Source organism: Anarrhichthys ocellatus, unplaced genomic scaffold (assembly GCF_004355925.1).
Source record: "Anarrhichthys ocellatus isolate YVR2014 unplaced genomic scaffold, GSC_Weel_1.0 scaffold46, whole genome shotgun sequence".
NCBI lineage: Eukaryota > Metazoa > Chordata > Actinopteri > Perciformes > Anarhichadidae > Anarrhichthys > Anarrhichthys ocellatus.
Genome location: NW_022280076.1, coordinates 270,076 through 287,715, shown reverse-complemented (window position 1 = coordinate 287,715; position 17,640 = coordinate 270,076). Strand labels below are relative to the sequence as shown.

At 38.5% G+C, this 17,640-nt stretch overlaps 2 protein-coding genes across 3 annotated transcripts; both read right to left on the bottom strand.

The window, feature by feature from the left end:
• Positions 1-267: 267 nt before the first annotated feature.
• On the bottom strand, positions 268-12,713 carry slc37a2 (solute carrier family 37 member 2). 2 transcript variants are annotated; one of them, XM_031869114.1, is made up of 18 exons: positions 12,194-12,713; positions 9,940-10,021; positions 9,498-9,588; positions 9,235-9,313; positions 9,011-9,146; positions 6,610-6,686; positions 5,888-6,054; positions 5,460-5,497; positions 5,151-5,285; positions 4,388-4,478; positions 4,213-4,275; positions 3,211-3,296; positions 2,700-2,748; positions 2,204-2,277; positions 1,620-1,698; positions 1,040-1,137; positions 820-884; positions 268-523 (listed from the first exon to the last, which is right to left on the bottom strand). In XM_031869114.1, the coding sequence occupies exons 1-18, from the start codon at positions 12,250-12,252 to the stop codon at positions 508-510; spliced, it is 1,485 nt and encodes a 494-aa protein (XP_031724974.1). In that variant the 5' UTR covers positions 12,253-12,713; the 3' UTR covers positions 268-507. The 2 variants fall into 2 exon arrangements, with proteins under 2 accessions (XP_031724974.1, XP_031724975.1); XM_031869115.1 differs by lacking the exon at positions 12,194-12,713 and having other exon boundaries at positions 9,231-9,313.
• A 560-nt stretch (positions 12,714-13,273) lies between these two features.
• ccdc15 (coiled-coil domain containing 15) lies at positions 13,274-17,142 on the bottom strand. The gene is made up of 7 exons (XM_031869246.1): positions 16,890-17,142; positions 16,643-16,759; positions 15,653-15,772; positions 15,412-15,515; positions 14,934-15,131; positions 14,539-14,687; positions 13,274-14,449 (listed from the first exon to the last, which is right to left on the bottom strand). The coding sequence occupies exons 1-7, from the start codon at positions 17,022-17,024 to the stop codon at positions 14,400-14,402; spliced, it is 873 nt and encodes a 290-aa protein (XP_031725106.1). The 5' UTR covers positions 17,025-17,142; the 3' UTR covers positions 13,274-14,399.
• Between the last annotated feature and the right edge of the window lie 498 nt (positions 17,143-17,640).

Below are 17,640 nucleotides of genomic sequence, written 5' to 3'. Positions count from 1 at the left end.
GCATTATGCTAGATATTCCTAATTTTGCATAACAGTGCTGCTGACTTTTTAAACATTTTTTTCAGACCTGCAATATTTTACATGAGAAGAATCTCCTCAACAAAATTGGATCTTGTTTCCCAGAATGTTGAACTGAACTATTTCAAAGATGGATCACAATTCAACACTCGTTAATTATTAAATACCATACAAAAAAATCTGGCAGCAGCAGGTACTACCAAACTGTATTGTAAGTAACTAAGGAGACGTAAATTAAGAAAATGCAGACAGTATGTACACGTTTAATGATAAAATAATATTAAAACAAGTTAGAATGAGTAGATCAGTCATAAAAAAATGTCTCCATAAAAACATATTTCTCTCTGTTTTACAATAAGAAGAAGGCTTCGATCATCAGTTGCATTGCCTTGAATTCGCCACTGGTTTCCATTCAGATCAGTTCAGGTCAGTTTCATCATCGTCTCCCTCTTTTCTCTGTTTGGTTCCCAGTTTGATTGTGTGAGTATTTCAGATCTCTTTGTACCTGGAATAAAAAGATTGGAAAATTACTATTCGACATTTATAATGCAATCAAATACAATAACCCTATGAATGTAACTTTGTAAAACAAAATGCTACAAATAAATACATACATACAAATGTACTGAATTGTTATTTAAAAAAAACTGGTATCCTGTACCAAATCGACCAGTTCTCACCGATTCCCAAATCCAGCTCGTTGAGTTAGTGTCTGACTAATATCCAATATCAGTATCGGTGTCGGTGCATCTCTGTCTAATATACGATTAATTGTGCAGCCCTACTGGTGGTTAAACTCACCCTCTGGCTCGGGGGATACGTCGACACCAACCATGAGCTTCTTTGTAAACGAGCCTGGACAAAAACTGAAGACAGACAAACAAACAGTGTGTCAGTCAGGGTGTCTGTTACTGGACTGGAATAAGCAGTAATGACAAAAAGATCTCAGATAATTTTAAGCCTAATATTGAGGTGTAAGAGATTAAACAAGTCAGTCAATAGATAGAAAGGTGTTTCTGACCAGACAGGCTAAGAGGTCGGCAGTGATGAGCATGTAGAAGACGTTGTTCCAGCCCGTGGGAGAGATCACACCGGCTAACAGAGGACCCACCGCAGCTCCTATAGAGAACACACCAATATCACTGACAGTTTCTTTTAATATGGCACATGAAACAATTTCAACCTTTTAGACCTTTTTACCAGAAAACATTAAAAAGTGCTGAAATGTGCTGAAATGTTAAATGCAAAAAGAAGGGAGGAAGGTGGGAAAACAAAGATGATTGAATAATCTTTATATTTCATTCTTGTTAAAATTATCTTATATACTTTATGTTCAGTTTCCTTTTCAATTGTACATTTCAATCTAAAGCTACTACAAGGAATTTTCATTTAGTGTTGATTTTGGTGATCCTTGTGGACAAAAGTGGTAGTGTTTCCGAACACCAAATTCCCTCTCGAGAACATTTCATTTTACTGCAGCAGAGGTCTGACTGTGTACCCCGCTCAGTCCTGGTTCTCCCGTGCCTCCCTTCCCTCCAGCGGGCCCAGCAATACGGCCTGGGTCCCCAGCAGCCTTAAAAGAGCTCTCCATACATACATACCTATTGAACCAGTCCCGTCAATAATTGCCGTCACTGTTGACAACGCCCTGGAGTTTCCTCTCAGGCTCTCATGTGTTCCCTGTTGCAACAAAGACACAGTGGTGAGAGATGTACTCAGATCTTTCACTTGAGTAAAAAAAAAACAATGTACAAATACTCTGTTACAAGTAAAACTCCTGGATTATTATTGATGCAATATTGTGCTCACCACTTTAATGTTGCAGCTGTAGTAGGTGGAGTGCATATTAATTACGCAATGTACTGCAAAGTAATTAAAGCTGCCAGATAAATGTAGCGGAGCAAACAGTACAATAGTGAAGTAGAAGTATATGGTAGCATAAAATGGACATACAAGTACCTAGTAGTTCAGTACTTGAGTAACTGTACTTAGTTACATTCCAACAGTGAAAAGAGATAATGTAAGTAGAGAAAACATGGTTTACATGTTTAATCTATGTCCACTACATGTCGTCAGGATCCTCAAACTGTGTTTATTTCATAACAGACGTGCTTTAGCCGGATGATTTGTTGACAGACGACGGGGGCATAAAACAGGGGGTTTCCCATGATGCTTCAGGTCTTACCAGGTCAGCAGATACAGCAGTAGTGATGAGGGCGTATGGTCCGTTCACCAGGCCTCCACATAATAGCAGCATACCTACATATGGCAAAATGCAAAACAAACAGTTATGAAAGAGTAACTACACTGTATATCAATAGAAAGACTTTCATAGTCATTTCTGATGACTGCCGACTTTTGTATATTTAAACAGGACTACTCTGCACTCAGTTCAGATTCACATCAGACAGGTGTGGTGAAGGTGAATGAATGAAATGAAAGTCAAGTTAATGTAAAGGAGAGGATGATCCAACTTCGACTGCTCCGAACATCACAAGCACAGCAACCAAAGACTCTTGAGGCTAATTCACATAAGGATTTTGCACCTGCAACGGGTGAAATGCACCCTTAACTGTACTGCCAACGCACATTTGCATGATACATTTTTTCCTAAAAATCCAATAAGGTTTTGGTTTTTAACTTTGGCTCATTCTAGCGAGAAAAAAACAAATGTGTCTTACCGACTGTAGTACCGATGCTCCTTTGTCCAATATAATTATAGAGGTAAAGCTGGAACATGAACAAAACAAAACAACGTTCATATATCAGTCTACTGCTTGTATGTCCTTTTTTCTTCCTTTATCAGCTATATCCACACACACACTAGCATTACATTACATTACATTAGACTACCGTTGAAGAGTTTGGAATCAGCTGTTATACTGATGTTTTTCTTCTTTCCTTCAATAATAACTATTTTAACAGAAATGAAAATAGTATCATTCAGACACCAAATGTATTATTTACACTTGAAATAGTTTTAGCACAAAAAGAAGGAGAATTAGATTATTGAAACTTCCATTTAGTCCATGGCCTTTCAGTGTTGCATTCAAACATACAGAGTAGCCCGCTCAGATATCTGACTGGACACAATCAAGCTTTTGTGGCCGGAGAACACAAACTTTTGAACTGTAGCGTATAACTGCGAACGTGCCGTCATGAAAATACTTAGATTTATTAGATGACACTCACCATTGGGGCAGCAGTGAGCAACATGACGCAGCAAGTTGTCGCTCGCCCACCTGTGTAGTCAGACACGAGGCCCGCCATGATGCCTCCTGTTGACACACAGCGCATTCAAGTAAGTAAAATAAAGTTCTAATAAACGGTTCAGCCAAAATACAGACACTCAGACCCTGACGGACAAAAGCACTGGCTTCAAAATTGTAGTATTTATTATTTTCCACCAGATGAAGCCATTTTCTCATATTTTCCCTATGGTGCAAATCCATGTTATCTTCCTGGTGTCCACTAGGGGCATTGCTGCTGTATTATGGAGCACTGCAATGTTTGATGCAATACATCAAAATCAATGTTGTTGCTCATCATTGACGTATCCCAGAGCAACTGTATTAAAAGGATGCACACGGGTTAAATACAAAGGAATCTACGCCATTGATATTATACTTTATTGTTATACCTAATTTATATTTTACTTTTAAAAAAACATCTGAATTCATGTGGTTCCAATTAAATTTTAAAAAGTAATTCACAGAGAAAATTAAAGTGTGCAATATCCTAAAAACTACATTCAAGGTGCTCAAACTGCCAAAAAATAAAAACATGGTTGCTGAAATTGGACTGACAAAATCCAAACATCTAAATAAAATTTAAAAAATGTGCACTTCAACATTTGAGTTATTAAGGATGAGCAATCAAGTCTGGATTGAATGAATCTGTCCGGAGGGGGATTGAAACCAAACAAATTCAGATAGACGGCATTGTAAACTATTTAAATGATTTAATTTCACAATGATATATATTTAAATCTTTCAGTTGTGATTAAAGTTATTAAGTTTATTAAGGCCTTTATTTGCTTCCCGAGAACACCAAAAGTACAGTGCCAAGATGTATTTCCATCATATATTTTGTATTTGACGTTTATCTTTCTATTTCTTTTGTCATAAACATGTTGGAAAATGAAATCCTGTCAGATCAAATCATACGACCGATCAGTCGAGGCTTAATGCTTACCCACGATTCCTCCTACATCAAACAATGTCGACATGTCTCCTGCCTCTTTTGCGTCAAAGTGTGCTGAAAATTAAAAAAAATGAATCAACTTTAATTTATGCGGATAAAACTACAAAGTATGAAGTCTGATATTCTCCTCATTGGAAAAGAATAAAGTATGTGTGTAAGTACTGACCAACGTTGGAGATGTACAGAGGAAGCCAGTACAGGAAAGTGTAGCTGACCAGCTTGGCAAACAGCAGGCAGAGAGAGAACTCCACCACTCCCTGAGTGAGACATTAAAACATCATCATCTTAAAATGCCTTAATTGTTGCAGTGCTATAATTCACAATCAACTGCCTCCCCTCCTACTCTGTCTCGTCTCTTTCACTAGGGGTGTATCCTTGGGGTGTCGTTATATCCATTCAATGATTAACGATCCATTATCATCGATGCAAACTGAAAACATCAATACACATCATCTTTAAGATACGCCTTCATTTTGAAAGTTCCAATGGCACGTCTGTGTCACCAACTTTCTTTTTTTTAAGTTGCTTTATGTGAGTTGATATAAATGTAACTGATTGGGTTAAATTGGAATATGATGTTGTTTCTAATCAAAATTGTACCACGGCAGACTGTGAGCAGATATTGTATCGTTGTGCAAAGACTCAATATAATATCGTATCGGGATGAAACTTCTGCCGTAAAGAAGATCTGCTGTTGATTTTTTTCACTGGACGAAACAACGGCTGCATAACTGTTTGACTGACAGCTCAAAATAAAGTGAAACACTGTAAGAATCCAAGTGAGCAAACTTCCTTTCTATCAGTTTGGACTCATTGATGCTTCCAGCGCCTGAGCAAATATTAAACCAATTGGAGCTGTGGTCATCCTGCGATACAAATAAAGACATGAAAAGATATTTGGATGGTTAAAAAGAGTTGTCTCCGCTCACAGGTATACGGAGAGCGCCACTGAAGCTGATGGCCTCTGTGTGCTCCACAACAACCTCCGCCGGATCAGCGGTGATGGAACCGTAGGCGATGTCATTATTCGTGACAGACTCTGTCTCGTCGCCCTCCTTTTCACTCTGAAAACACAAAGAATATGCATGAGTTCAAGCAGTCTTGTTACAGGATTAGTAGAGAGAGCACTCGAAGCGAAATACTTTTGAGTTTGTGTTGCATTTCTGGTGTTATGCAACTAAGTTTATTATTTGTATGAAAATGAATTAGGTAGATGGAAGTTTGTTGCTTTTACTCACATAGTGTTGAGGAGAAGTGCAGTTGACGTGTTCAGGTTCTGAATAAGAGAGAGAAAAATATGCAAACATAAAAGCAACGTTTAGGTTTGACAAGAGATGTAATCTTAAAACAACAAGATACAACATGTAAATATGACAAATTCTCACACCTAAGTCCGTACAGAGGGATGAAATTAATAACCAATCTTTTAAATCTCTATTGTAAATATTTTGCCACACAGAGCTAGAGTTCACTCAGCTTTGAACAAGGTAATTGTACTGTAGCTCGGTTAAACACCCCACCTTTAAAGTTACAGCAGCCAAAAACATTTGCTTTACAAACAAGTCAAACAGGATCCTGCACCTGCAGATTTGTCTACACCTACCATGAGGGTTTTTGTCTCTGTGAAAGAGTTTAGTGAGGGTTTCACTGTTGAACAGAAACTTACTCTCAACCAGGAAGAAGAAGCACAGGATCCCAGTGCAGGTGATAATGAGTCCGGGGACGATGAAGGACATTCCCCACTCCGAGGACACGAAGACTCCCGCGATGAGGGAGCCCAAGATATTTCCCACTGAGGTGTGGGAGTTCCACACACCCATGATGAACCCACGCCTGATGATCAAAACACAAGAGCAATTCCTCAATTGGTCGTATGTCCTGTTAAAGTAGTAGTTCGACATTCTAGGAAAGACCCTTATTCACTCTCTTTCTGATAGTGTGATTAAGATCATTATGATGTTTGTGTGTTGAGTACGGAGCTGGAGTCAGGACATCGTTACCTGAGCTAAGCGTGAACACTAGAACCAGGGGGCAACAGCTAGCTTCTCCTAGAACCACAAATTTTACATTTCTGTTTGTGTGCGGATTAAACAAACAAAGACACAATGTGTTAACCACAAAGCTTTAGAGGTGCTGGAAGATGTATTTGTGAACTTCGGACAGAGTCAGGCAAGCTGTTTCCCCACACTGTCAGTCTTCATGCTAAGCTGAACTAAGCTAACCGCGCCCAGACTAACGATATTCTCATCACCCTCTAGAGAGGCGGATTTCAGAAAAACAAATCATGACAAATGTGCACGTGTGAGTCAGCCAGCAACAAAAGAATAAGCATCTAATGCTGCATAGTCAGCAGGACTGCACGCCCGGTGCTCATCGCGCAGTACTCACTTCCCCTTTCCAAACCAGTTGCCGACACAAGCCACCACTGCAGGCCAACCGGTGGTCTGCATGAGCCCGTTCATGACCTGCAGAATGAAGCAGAGGGAGAAACCAGCCCGTGTTAGCTTACTGCATCAAAGTCTCTTAAAGCTTGTGTAACCCTACAAACTTTATTCAAAGGAGGAGAATAAGAGGAGACAAGTGAGCCTTGAGTCTTAACATTCCCACACCAAACCGACAAAAGCCCCACTGCTGCAGTTATATAATGCAGCTGTGAGTCATGTGATAGATGTGAGGAAAGCCTGACTAAGCCACCATGAGATCTCTACATGTCTTTAAACAGAGGAGATGATAAATAAAGTCTGCACTGACCCACAGAGCTCGCAGTGATCACACCTGTGATGGAGTAAAAGGGTTGTTAATCGACACAATAAAGCCGTGATTTCTTGACTGCTTCATGAAGGTGTTGCAGTCTTTGTAAACTCAGACTCAGATATTGCATTTTGAGTTCTCTTAAGTCAAAGAGAACTTTTTTTTTCTTACAAACTCATGAATCAAATGAGTTTAAGTTTGACGTGTTATTATTTATAGAATGAGCTAAATTTATAATTTTAGTTTACGAAACGCTGTTGAATTCACTTGTGGAATTTGACTCCAGGGAATGGTCACGTGAATGTCTGAGGCTCATCTGACACTTCAGAGCTACAAAACAGTATTTGCATTCACGCGCTAACTAGAAACTTCATAATAATATGGCACATGCAGAGATCAGTCAGTGCGGTTTTAACAGCATTTCCAAAGAAAAAAGGAAGAAAAAACAGTGACAATTACAGGTGGATGAGCCGCCGTCTGAAAAGTTATATTTTTGGGAAACACACTCACTTGCGATTACACTTATGTTGAAATTCAATAAAACCACTGTAGGGGCAAAACCATTGGTTGATTAATTGATAAGTCGAACAACAGAAAATTAATCTTCTAAAACAAATAAATTAAATGCGTAATTTATCAAGAATAAACATCAAACCTTCTCTGGCTTCAGCTTCTCAAATATGAGGATTTTCTGCTTTTCATCTTTGCAAATGGAATATCTTTGGGTTTTGGAATGTTGATAAGACAAAAGGTATTTTCAGACAGCACCCTGAGCTCTGGGGAGTTATGGCAGCCATTATTTTTACTTTTTTTTGACATTTTAGAGACTAAACGAAGAGAAACAGGAAAATAATAACTTCTGCAATTGCAGCATTATTACTGTACACAGGAAGGGAAAGTAGCTTGTGTCCTAAAACTGGTTTCTTCACTTGTTCCTGAGGTAAACCAACTCTCACATGACTAAAAACCTGCACGGTGATGTGTGTGGTTATTACTGGACGAAGGGTCTTCTAAAAAAAACTGAAGTGAAACAAAACTCTTGTGACTGTGCCTTAACTTGTACTGAGTGTGCATCCACGCTGAGACCAACATTCATTTCCTAGAGTCAAGGGAGATCAATGAAGCCTGCCGTGTGTGTGTTGGTATGGTCCGTTTGTTGGTGAGTCAGCAATAAACAGCTCATCTGATCTCTGTGCTTCCCTCTTTCTCCCCTAATGTCAGCTGGTTTTATGCAGTAGTTCTGCCTGCCAAAATGGATGAGAGGTTGTTTAGATATTCAAAGATTCCTAATTCTGTACATGTACCACAACGGAAGTAAGAAATGCAAATAACAGGCAGATCTTTTGGTACACAAACTAACATTGTTAAGGGAATAGTTTAAACATTTCAGAAAGAGAAATAAGATCTGGACACAAACAGAAACGTAAAAATGTCCATTTTGAAATGGTTTTAAGGTTGAGTTATGGTCTGTAACTATTTTGTGGTGAACAACAGCTCATATCCAGCTATAGTGTGGGTTGACAGATATGGTCAGCGAGCACAGCTCTTGGTCTCTGCAAAGGCATGATAGTACAAAAACTGGCAACCTCACTGTGATGACAAGACTCCATCAAGTCACTGGGCCCAGATGTTGTTCACCAAGAAATTGTTCTACGTAACTTCCACAAAGTGTCATAGTTACATCTGTTTGTGTACGGCTTAAACAAACAGGATGCACTGCTTGTAGTCTTTATGCTAAGCTGAGATAACTGTGCTCCCTGATGTACAGATCTACAAAGAAATGCAAAAATGTGCATCTTAATCTATAACTTTTTTATCATATATGTGAATTGTTTAAATGGTCCAAATTTTACAGATTGAGCTTTGAAGCTTTTTTTTAAGCGAATTTCAAGGAAATTTGGAAGTTAGATTTAGCGATCTGTTGTGTGCATATTCTGTCCTGATGGTGGCATTAGAGGAAAGGTCAGGGGGTTATCTGTGTTTAAAACTGCTCAGGGAACAAAAGAAAATGTACGACTGTGTGATGTTGTGTCTTTACCTGGATGGCGGCGTAGTACCCTAATGAGTGGATTTTCAGGTAGAAGCCGAGGCCAAACAGACATGTGAACAATCCGCTCATCACCATCCCAAAACTCAGGTAGTACCGCAGAGGCAGGCGCTCTCCAAATATCCCACTGTTAACACAAGAAATGATTATGACGCAACAAAGCACAAAAACACACACAAATATAATAATGTCGATATGCAACAGCACATACCAACCTGAAAAACATGCCGATGGCATAGGCAACCAGGAAGGAGTTATCCAAGACCCCAAACAGTGTCTGATAGTTGTCCTGGTCTAGAGGGACGACACAAATGAAGCTATTAGCTTTCTCCATGTAATCATTTAGAATTATGGATGTTTCAGTTGGAGTTAGTACACATAGTACACACTCAAAGGAGTTTCTACAATTTCCCAGTGCTAGTCTGCATTATCTACTCATAAGTGAAGTGTCAAAGTTGATAACAAATAAAGGACTTACCAAAGGGCGCCCAGTCACACCAAGTAGCATTGTTGGTTATGTTGAGGTCTGCAGGCCGATTGACTGAGGAACAGTTTCTGTGCAGCTCACTCTGAATTGAGACAGAAACACATAATAGGAAGCAGGTGAAACGACCCACATAAAACTCTCATATAAAGCGATAGATAAGTATAGATATTGGTATTATCATACAGGGGCTGCAGGAACTTGTAAATGCAGACATTTGAGTAAAACATGTTTCTATATTTAATCTTTAAATTGTATGAATCATTTGATTTAATCTGTATCATTAAAGGGCCATAGTGCTGCTGCATGTTCTGAGATGATTTACTAAAAAGCATAAAAAAGAGCGTCTCACAGGCAGCTTTTGACCCATGACCCAGACTTGTCATGTTCCTGCAAAAACCCTGCAGATAAGAAGGAAATGAATTGTTCCAGCTACCTTAACAATGCTGATAGGTTTCCGAGAAAGATGGTAGGCCGTGTAGAAGAGGAAGGTGAGGAAGAGAGTATAACCACGATACCTGCAAAAAACAAGATGACATAATAAAGCAAAGTCTTTCTGATGAGACAAAAATAATTGATGGAAAAGTTATAACTAATTATAATGCTGCACATTGTGAAACAAAATGAGAAATAACGCAAACGTGGAGATCTTGTTGACTTGATGTTGCTTGTTGATCTTTTATAAAATGACATGAACTCTTGCTGTCATAAAACAAGAGCCTTTACAGAAATACAAAATACTGTGAGAACACAAAAAATAAGAAATATTTACATGTTCAAAACATTCCACTGACGTAATAAAGCAAACTGCTGCCAGCATGTCATGGATCAACTGTCTTCATCTGGGTGGTATCAGAGAGTTAACAACTACACACATTTATTGGTAGAAGTCAAATATTAATAAAATGAATATTAGTAAAATATTTATCCCTCAATTACACAGCTGATATCGGCAGCATAAGGTGGCACATGTGTGTGATAACATCTGTCTAGTGCTTATAAACTATGATAAAATATTAGAAACACATCAAGTTTTGCCATATCTGCTGTCAGTATATAATATATAAATATGATAAGCTTTGAAAATACAATGCACTGGTAAAGATTAAACCTTTGGTCCCTATCTAACACAGATTTATGTTTCATATATCTGTAAATGTTTCATATATGTTTTTTCCTCTATACACGATTAATCATCTCATGACCACTCAGGTTTATCTTGGGACCCTTTTGGAGGGGCCCGGCCCCTAGGTTGGGGATGCAGCTACAAAGATAAAATGTTACATAAAGATTAATGAATCAGTATTATTTTAATAATGTCCATTAATGTATCAGCCACAGGGGCCAGTTTACGTTTAATACTTCAATTACTACTACAGAAACTACATTGAGCCGACACAATAAGTCTGTACTTTTACATAAGTGTATTAAAATGTACTTTGTTTTTTACTGGAGTATTTTTACATTGTTGTATTGCTACTGCTAGCATTATAAACTTCACAAAAACATGACTTATTGCAGGGCTGTTGCATTTGTATGCATTCGATTGTAGACGAGTACCTTACTGACGGGTAGATCAGTGTTTATGGAACATCCAAGTGTAATGACTGCTCAATGTCTGCCTTCTTTGGCTTTTATTATATTTTTCTTATCACATACAATAGAAAGATGGCATGGCATTGTGAGTTTCAATTAACACAGAATATTCATTACTCACAAGTATTTTTGCAACAAACAGGCAGCTGGCAATACTATTTTTATATTTAATATTTTTAAGCAAAAATTGCAAACACTTGATGGTTCAGATTCTTAAATACGTGGATTTGATGCTTTTTCCTGTGTAATAATATAGTAAATTAAAAACTATTTGATTTTTGAACTGTTGAAAAAAAAGAAATTTGAATACATCCCTTTGGGCTTTGGGAAAATATGAAGTTTGAGGAAATGATCGTCTAATTTATTGATAAGAAAAGTAATTCTTTGCAGATCTGCTCAGATTATCTCATAGTTATGGCACTGTTTTATTATTCGGACTTAGCCATAGTAGTATAGTAAGTCATAGTTACAACACACAAAGTAATTATCTTACGTTTATCATTTCTCATAACTTTATGTATTTTTCCTGGTGTGGATGTTTTTGTTTTCTTTTACTAAACTGCTGGACCATTGTGTACTTGATTGCTGTAAAACCTGCAAAAAGGCAACAAATGATCCCCGCATTGAGAAGTGATATAAGACACTGAGAGGTTATGAAAATAAAGTGTCTCATGTCGTTTTCTAAATTCCTGAAATATAAGGATTCGTCGACGACCGCATCGATTTGTTAAAAGGTCAAATATGTGTCAATGAGAGAGGAAGCTCAGAAATGCCTGCATTTTTGAATGGAGTTTGGAGGTACTTGACTCCCAAACGTGTCTGGTGGACATATGAACGAAAACGAGCAGTAATAACGCGTTTGTAACCTGTAGTAGGATTATATAATTGTAAGTATTTATATAGTAAACACTTGGTTTACATGAACCCATTACAAATTCACAGAATGTGTGTTTATCTACGCGGCTACGCCAATCATTTACAGCAAAGGGGAGATAACAAACACAACATAAAGAGCAACAGTAGTAACGAAGATGCCATTAACTGGCTGTGCGTGGGGTGCGGAGAACAAAAGGAATGAAATAATGGAAACTTACCAACTATCCCGAGAAAAGGACGTGACAAATCGTATTCCGGGAGCCAGGGGCGACTTCATTGTTCGTTGAAAATTGTGTCACACTTTGAACACCCAAAACACACTCAGATTCGGAGCATGTCCTCGGGAGTAAGTTACTGGTATCAAGACAATTAAAAAAGGCACAGCTGGAATGTTTGGAGCCAACTCACCGGGTGTTTATTACCGGGTTAGAGACTCACTTGTTTAGTACTGCCTAACGTTATCCACAGATTTATAAAGTAGACGCCAGGTGCTAACTACAACAACAAAGCAGCAATAGTGCAGCTTCTTGGTGGGATAACGAGTGCGTAAACATCCCGCACTTCTCCATACTGTGCCGGCTGTGAGGTTTATATTACGCACCGGGGTCCGGAGAGCCAGCCTACCTCCACGTTTGAGTTCAGAAAAAAAGGCGTCCGTTGTGATAAATATAATATTATTATCAGCCTATAAATGTGTAAGACTTTCCAGACGGAGACTCCCGGTGGCCACGTGATCCCCCCCCCCCCCCCCCCCCACCTCCACTGACGTCACAGGAAACAGCTGAGTGTGAGGAGGGAGCCCCTAGTGGTTCACAATGTGAGGGTCGGGACCCCTTTTAAATGTCATAATAATAATTGTAACAATAATTTAAAACAATAATAACAATAACAAAAACTAAATATGGTACATTTCCAAAACAAGGGTTGCAATGTGCTTGATAGGGCAAGAAAACAACAAACATGCATAATCGTGCTTGCACGTTTTGATCATAAAACAACAAAAACGTACATAACACTGATGTTAGTTAGTATATTTTGATGCCAACCGTTTGTTCTTTTACTATAACAAACATTTTGAATGAAGGAATTTCATTATGGTGGTGTTATATTCTGACTAAAGTAAAATATTTGAGTACTTCTTCCACCGTTGGAAAAACACGTCTTCTGCTGCAGAAAAATGTTAAAGTGTTCCCTGTCAGTATTTTACTATTATATATGACGTTTCTGGATTAATATTACTGCTGCATAAATATGCATGTTGCATTTTACAGCTGTAGATATTTAAGGTTGTGCTTATTTGAACTCCTTTATAGACTGTTGGTAGTTTAATCTACAGCAATGCTTCATGTTCTATAAAATCCTCGTATTACACACTGGTTCTTATTAAGAATAAATACTAAGTGACATTAAATTAAAAAATATTGAAAAATTACATTTTTTAGGCGCAACTCTGAAGAACGTTGACGTGGCCTACATTTATTATGTCATCTTGTTTTTTGCAGGCATCGTGGTTATATTCTTTTCCTCACCTTCCTCTTCTACACGGCCTACCATCTTTCACGGAAACCTATCGGCATTGTTAAGGTAGCTGGGACAATTCAATTCCTTCTTATCTACAGGGGTTTTCCAGGAATGTGACAAGTCTGGGTCATGGGTCAAAAGCTTTCTGTCTGAGGCTCCTTTAAATGAGTTTGGAAATCAAGTTGGCTTCAACTGAATTCCTTCCTCATTAAAGAACAAAAAAGGATTAGAAAGGAGATAAGTGAATAGTTGAAAACATCAGAATTTTTTATTCACAAAGTTAGACAAAAATCTTTATCTTTACAATTAAAGATTTTCTGTCTCTGTCTCACATCTTTTAAGAGAGGATTGTTTTCACCTAGTTCACTTGTTGCATTCAGTTCTTTATTGTTAAAAATGTGTACATCTGTGAATGCTTTACACACAAACGGTGAATGTTCTGGACACATATACATCTCGTTTTTATTTTCTACAAAAACAGACATGTTACAGATAATACCAGACAATTCTTGTACATTATTCATGCTTTTGATCTCATATGCACCTCACCCACAACTTCTTTAGACGCTGAAAATGCATTTGATTGTTTAGATTTTTTATGTTTTTTAGTAAATCGTCTAAGAACATGCAGCAGCACTATGGCCCTTTAATGATACAGATTAAATCATTGTCTTTCATAGTCATGAAATTATCACCATCAGTTGCATTTATCTTGTGGAAAACATGAATGCCTGGACGAAATGTCATTGCAATCCATCTCACATTTACACATCCTGGACGGAGATGAAACAGACATCAGTCTTCTCATCGGACTCTGGGTTTGACAACTTACGCTGGTTTTCCCAAAATATTGGACTGTTCCTTTGAAAACACACAGGAGGGAGTTCAGTTCATCGGCTTCCTTTACTGTAACTCCAGACTCAGCATTGTTGAATGTAAGGCCTTGACATACGCTGTGGAGGAGACAAATGCTACCGTCAGTGTTTTTTATTGTTTTCACGATCAGTCCCACTGAATCTCGGCGGTGGTGTGCAGCACGTACCTTTGGGATTGTTGTGGAAGACACAGTTGTTGGCGCAGGTGTCGGGGTGGGAGTCCCAGAAAGACGACGCGCAGCAGCAGAGAGGAGGAGGCTCCAACTCCTCCTGAGACAGTCGCTCCTTCATCTGAGCTTTAAGAGCCTCAATGAACCTGACGAGAGTTACAATCAAGTCTGTTCATCAGTTTCATTAAGACACCTGCTCTTTGTGAGTGTGTACATGAAGTTCAGCTCATTTGGGCAAAGGTGATCCACAGTTCACCGTACTGAACTATATGTGTTCATCTTCTCTGGTGTCACAAGAAGCTCACCATAAAATAACTGATTATGAGCACTTTCATGTGTAAAATGAGTAGAGTTTGTCTTTAAGCTTTGGCAAATTGGTCTTCATTAATTACCTTCCAGCTGATTTGGGTTTCTCCTCTCGTTTCCTTCTCTGCAGCTGCACATCTCTCTCCTCCTCCTCCTCAAGCTTCAGACGCTCCAGAATCAGCAGCTCTCTCTCCTCCAGCTTCTGTTTGGCCTCCGCGACGCGCCGGACTCTCTCCAACTTCCTCTCTTCCTCCAGACGAATATGTTCTTTCTCGGCTTTGATCCTTCAGTGGAGACGGGGCCATTTTAGAGGAGACTAAGGCTGAAGAATCACTTGTAATTTACATTCGTGTGACACTATTTTAGTTTAGTCTGTGAGTTATACAGAGAAATAGAGTATTGAGCCAGACTTGTCACCACTGTTGTGCATTATAAATGACTTAAATCTGATTAAAAAAACAACCTAACAGCTATCAAAGGTACAGATTGTTGGTACTTGTTGATTAATTCTAATCACACCAATAGGATGAAGTGATTTAGGACAAAACCCTGTGGCCTCGTCACCTTGCCGTCTTCTTCAGGTGTTTCCTGTTCTGTTTGTTCTCCTTCACTTGCTCTCTCTCATTGTTCATGTACAGACGGCGGTGCATCAGGAACTGAGACTGGCGCTGCAGAGAGAGAGAGAGAGAGAGAGAGAGAGAGAGAGAGAGAGAGAGAGATGTGCTATTTGTAACATTTGGTCTGACGGGACAGGGCTTCCAACACGTAAAGTCAAAGCTTCATGCACATGTCTGCTGATGTCTACCTGTCGTTTCAGTTCTTCTTGGTCAGTCAGAGGCCACAGGTCCTCCTGTGGGACTCTGATGTTGGACTGGAAAGCAGGAGGCTGCGATTTCTCAGAATCCCACAACATAGGTCCATTCACCTGAAACAAACAGTCAAAAAATGGTCAGATGAAAAAACATTTATGGAAATCTTCAAGCTCGCTAAAAGTCTGGTGATGCTCTATATTTTTCTTATTGTCAACAAATCATATTGTTACGTCTCTTTCTATCTTTTTTAGAGTGATTGCCTCATGAACCTAAATAGAAGCTTTGAATGTCAAAAAGCATGACATTCTGTACTGCCCTTGTAAAAACTACAGTGTCCAGCTGTTTTATTGAACACTTAATTGCACATCTTATTGTTGTTGTTGTTGTTCCTTGTTAGTATCCTGGACATGTAGTGAACTACAAGGCCTCAGAGGGAAATGGAAGTTATAGGAATATATAACCATCAACCTTGTTTACTGCCATCATGTCATCAGTCATGTGTTGAAGTGAAACATCACAACCTAAACTCCGGTATAAATGGAACATGTCCCAGTGATGCACTCTGTGACATTCTGTCAGCTGTTTAAAGGCAATATCAAGGTCATAAAGTTGGAGCTGTTCTGGTTTATGAGTTGACGAGAGACACCTGAAAACTGTTTTTATTAAGCGTTTGGTGCTGTGCTGCTGGACTGTGTCATTTGGAAAGGAAGAACTGGGACAGAGCTACTCCTAATAACTCACGTGACATCTGGTCTAAAAGGGCTTTTACTACCTGATGACAAAGAAAGTACTTTTGAGAGCAATGAAAATCAAATCCCATGCATGTGTACACATACTTGGCCAATAAAGCTGATTCTGATAAGCTCCCAGAAGTACTATGGATGTACAGACTGATACCACTAAAGAGAACAAAGATGGAGTTTTGCTGATCCCAACAGTACGCATACGGCATGAAGTCTGCTGCACTGTGGGTAATCATTAACCTTCTGCTGAATGAGGGGACATTCATGTTGACTAGTGAAGAGATGATCTTCTTCCTGAACATCCCCCTCCTCCTCCTCCACTTCCTGTTCTGCTCTCAGCAAGTCAGTTCCAGCTTTCTGTTGGGTGCAGATGAATATGTGTTTTATTACACACTGGCTGTGCAAGAACACGCACACACACACACACACACACACAAGTGTAGGAACATATTGTTTTAAAAAGGAGGAACAAGTGTGAGACACAGACGTTCACATGTCTGGTTGGAGAGACGTTCCATTCGCCTCCGGGAAGGTCTGACGTCATTTCCCCATGCGGGATCATCCGACAGGCGGCCAGTCTGAGTCTGACCTGCCTCATGCCTCCTCTAGACTGGAAAAGCATGGGAATAAATAATCCTGCAGATTAATCACTGTCACATTATTCTATCAGTCACACAAGGAAACAATGCAAATTAGTATGACTGCCAAAGACAACACACATTGCAAAATGCACTGAAGAAAATAGGACCACATGACACACACACACATACATATATACATATATACACATATATACATATATATATATATATATATATACACATATATACACACACATATATATACATATATATACATATATATACACACATATATATACACACATATACACACATATATACACATACAGTATATATACATATATATATATACACATATATATACACATATATATACACATATATACATATATATACACATACATATATATATACACATATATACACACATATATATACATATATATACACATACATACATATATACACATATATATACACATACACATATATATACACATACACATATATATATACACATATATATATACACATATACATATATATATATACACATATATACACATATATATATATATACACACATATACACACATATATATATATACACACACATATATACACACATATATATATATACACACACATATATACACA

Bases quoted from the DNA above. Each gene is read 5' to 3' on its own strand.
- slc37a2 (XM_031869114.1), bottom strand. From the start codon at position 12,252: ATGAAGTCGCCCCTGGCTCCCGGAATACGATTTGTCACGTCCTTTTCT. The intron at 9,589-9,939 runs GTAGCTGGAACA...GTCTCAATTCAG, and splicing joins AACCTATCAGCATTGTTAAG to AGTGAGCTGCACAGAAACTG. The intron at 6,055-6,609 runs GTGAGTACTGCG...TTTGATCATCAG, and splicing joins AACTGGTTTGGAAAGGGGAA to GCGTGGGTTCATCATGGGTG.
- ccdc15 (XM_031869246.1), bottom strand. From the start codon at position 17,024: ATGCTTTTCCAGTCTAGAGGAGGCATGAGGCAGGTCAGACTCAGACTG. The intron at 16,760-16,889 runs GTCTGTGTCTCA...TGCACCCAACAG, and splicing joins CTCCAACCAGACATGTGAAC to AAAGCTGGAACTGACTTGCT. The intron at 15,132-15,411 runs GTGACGAGGCCA...TCTCCACTGAAG, and splicing joins CACCTGAAGAAGACGGCAAG to GATCAAAGCCGAGAAAGAAC.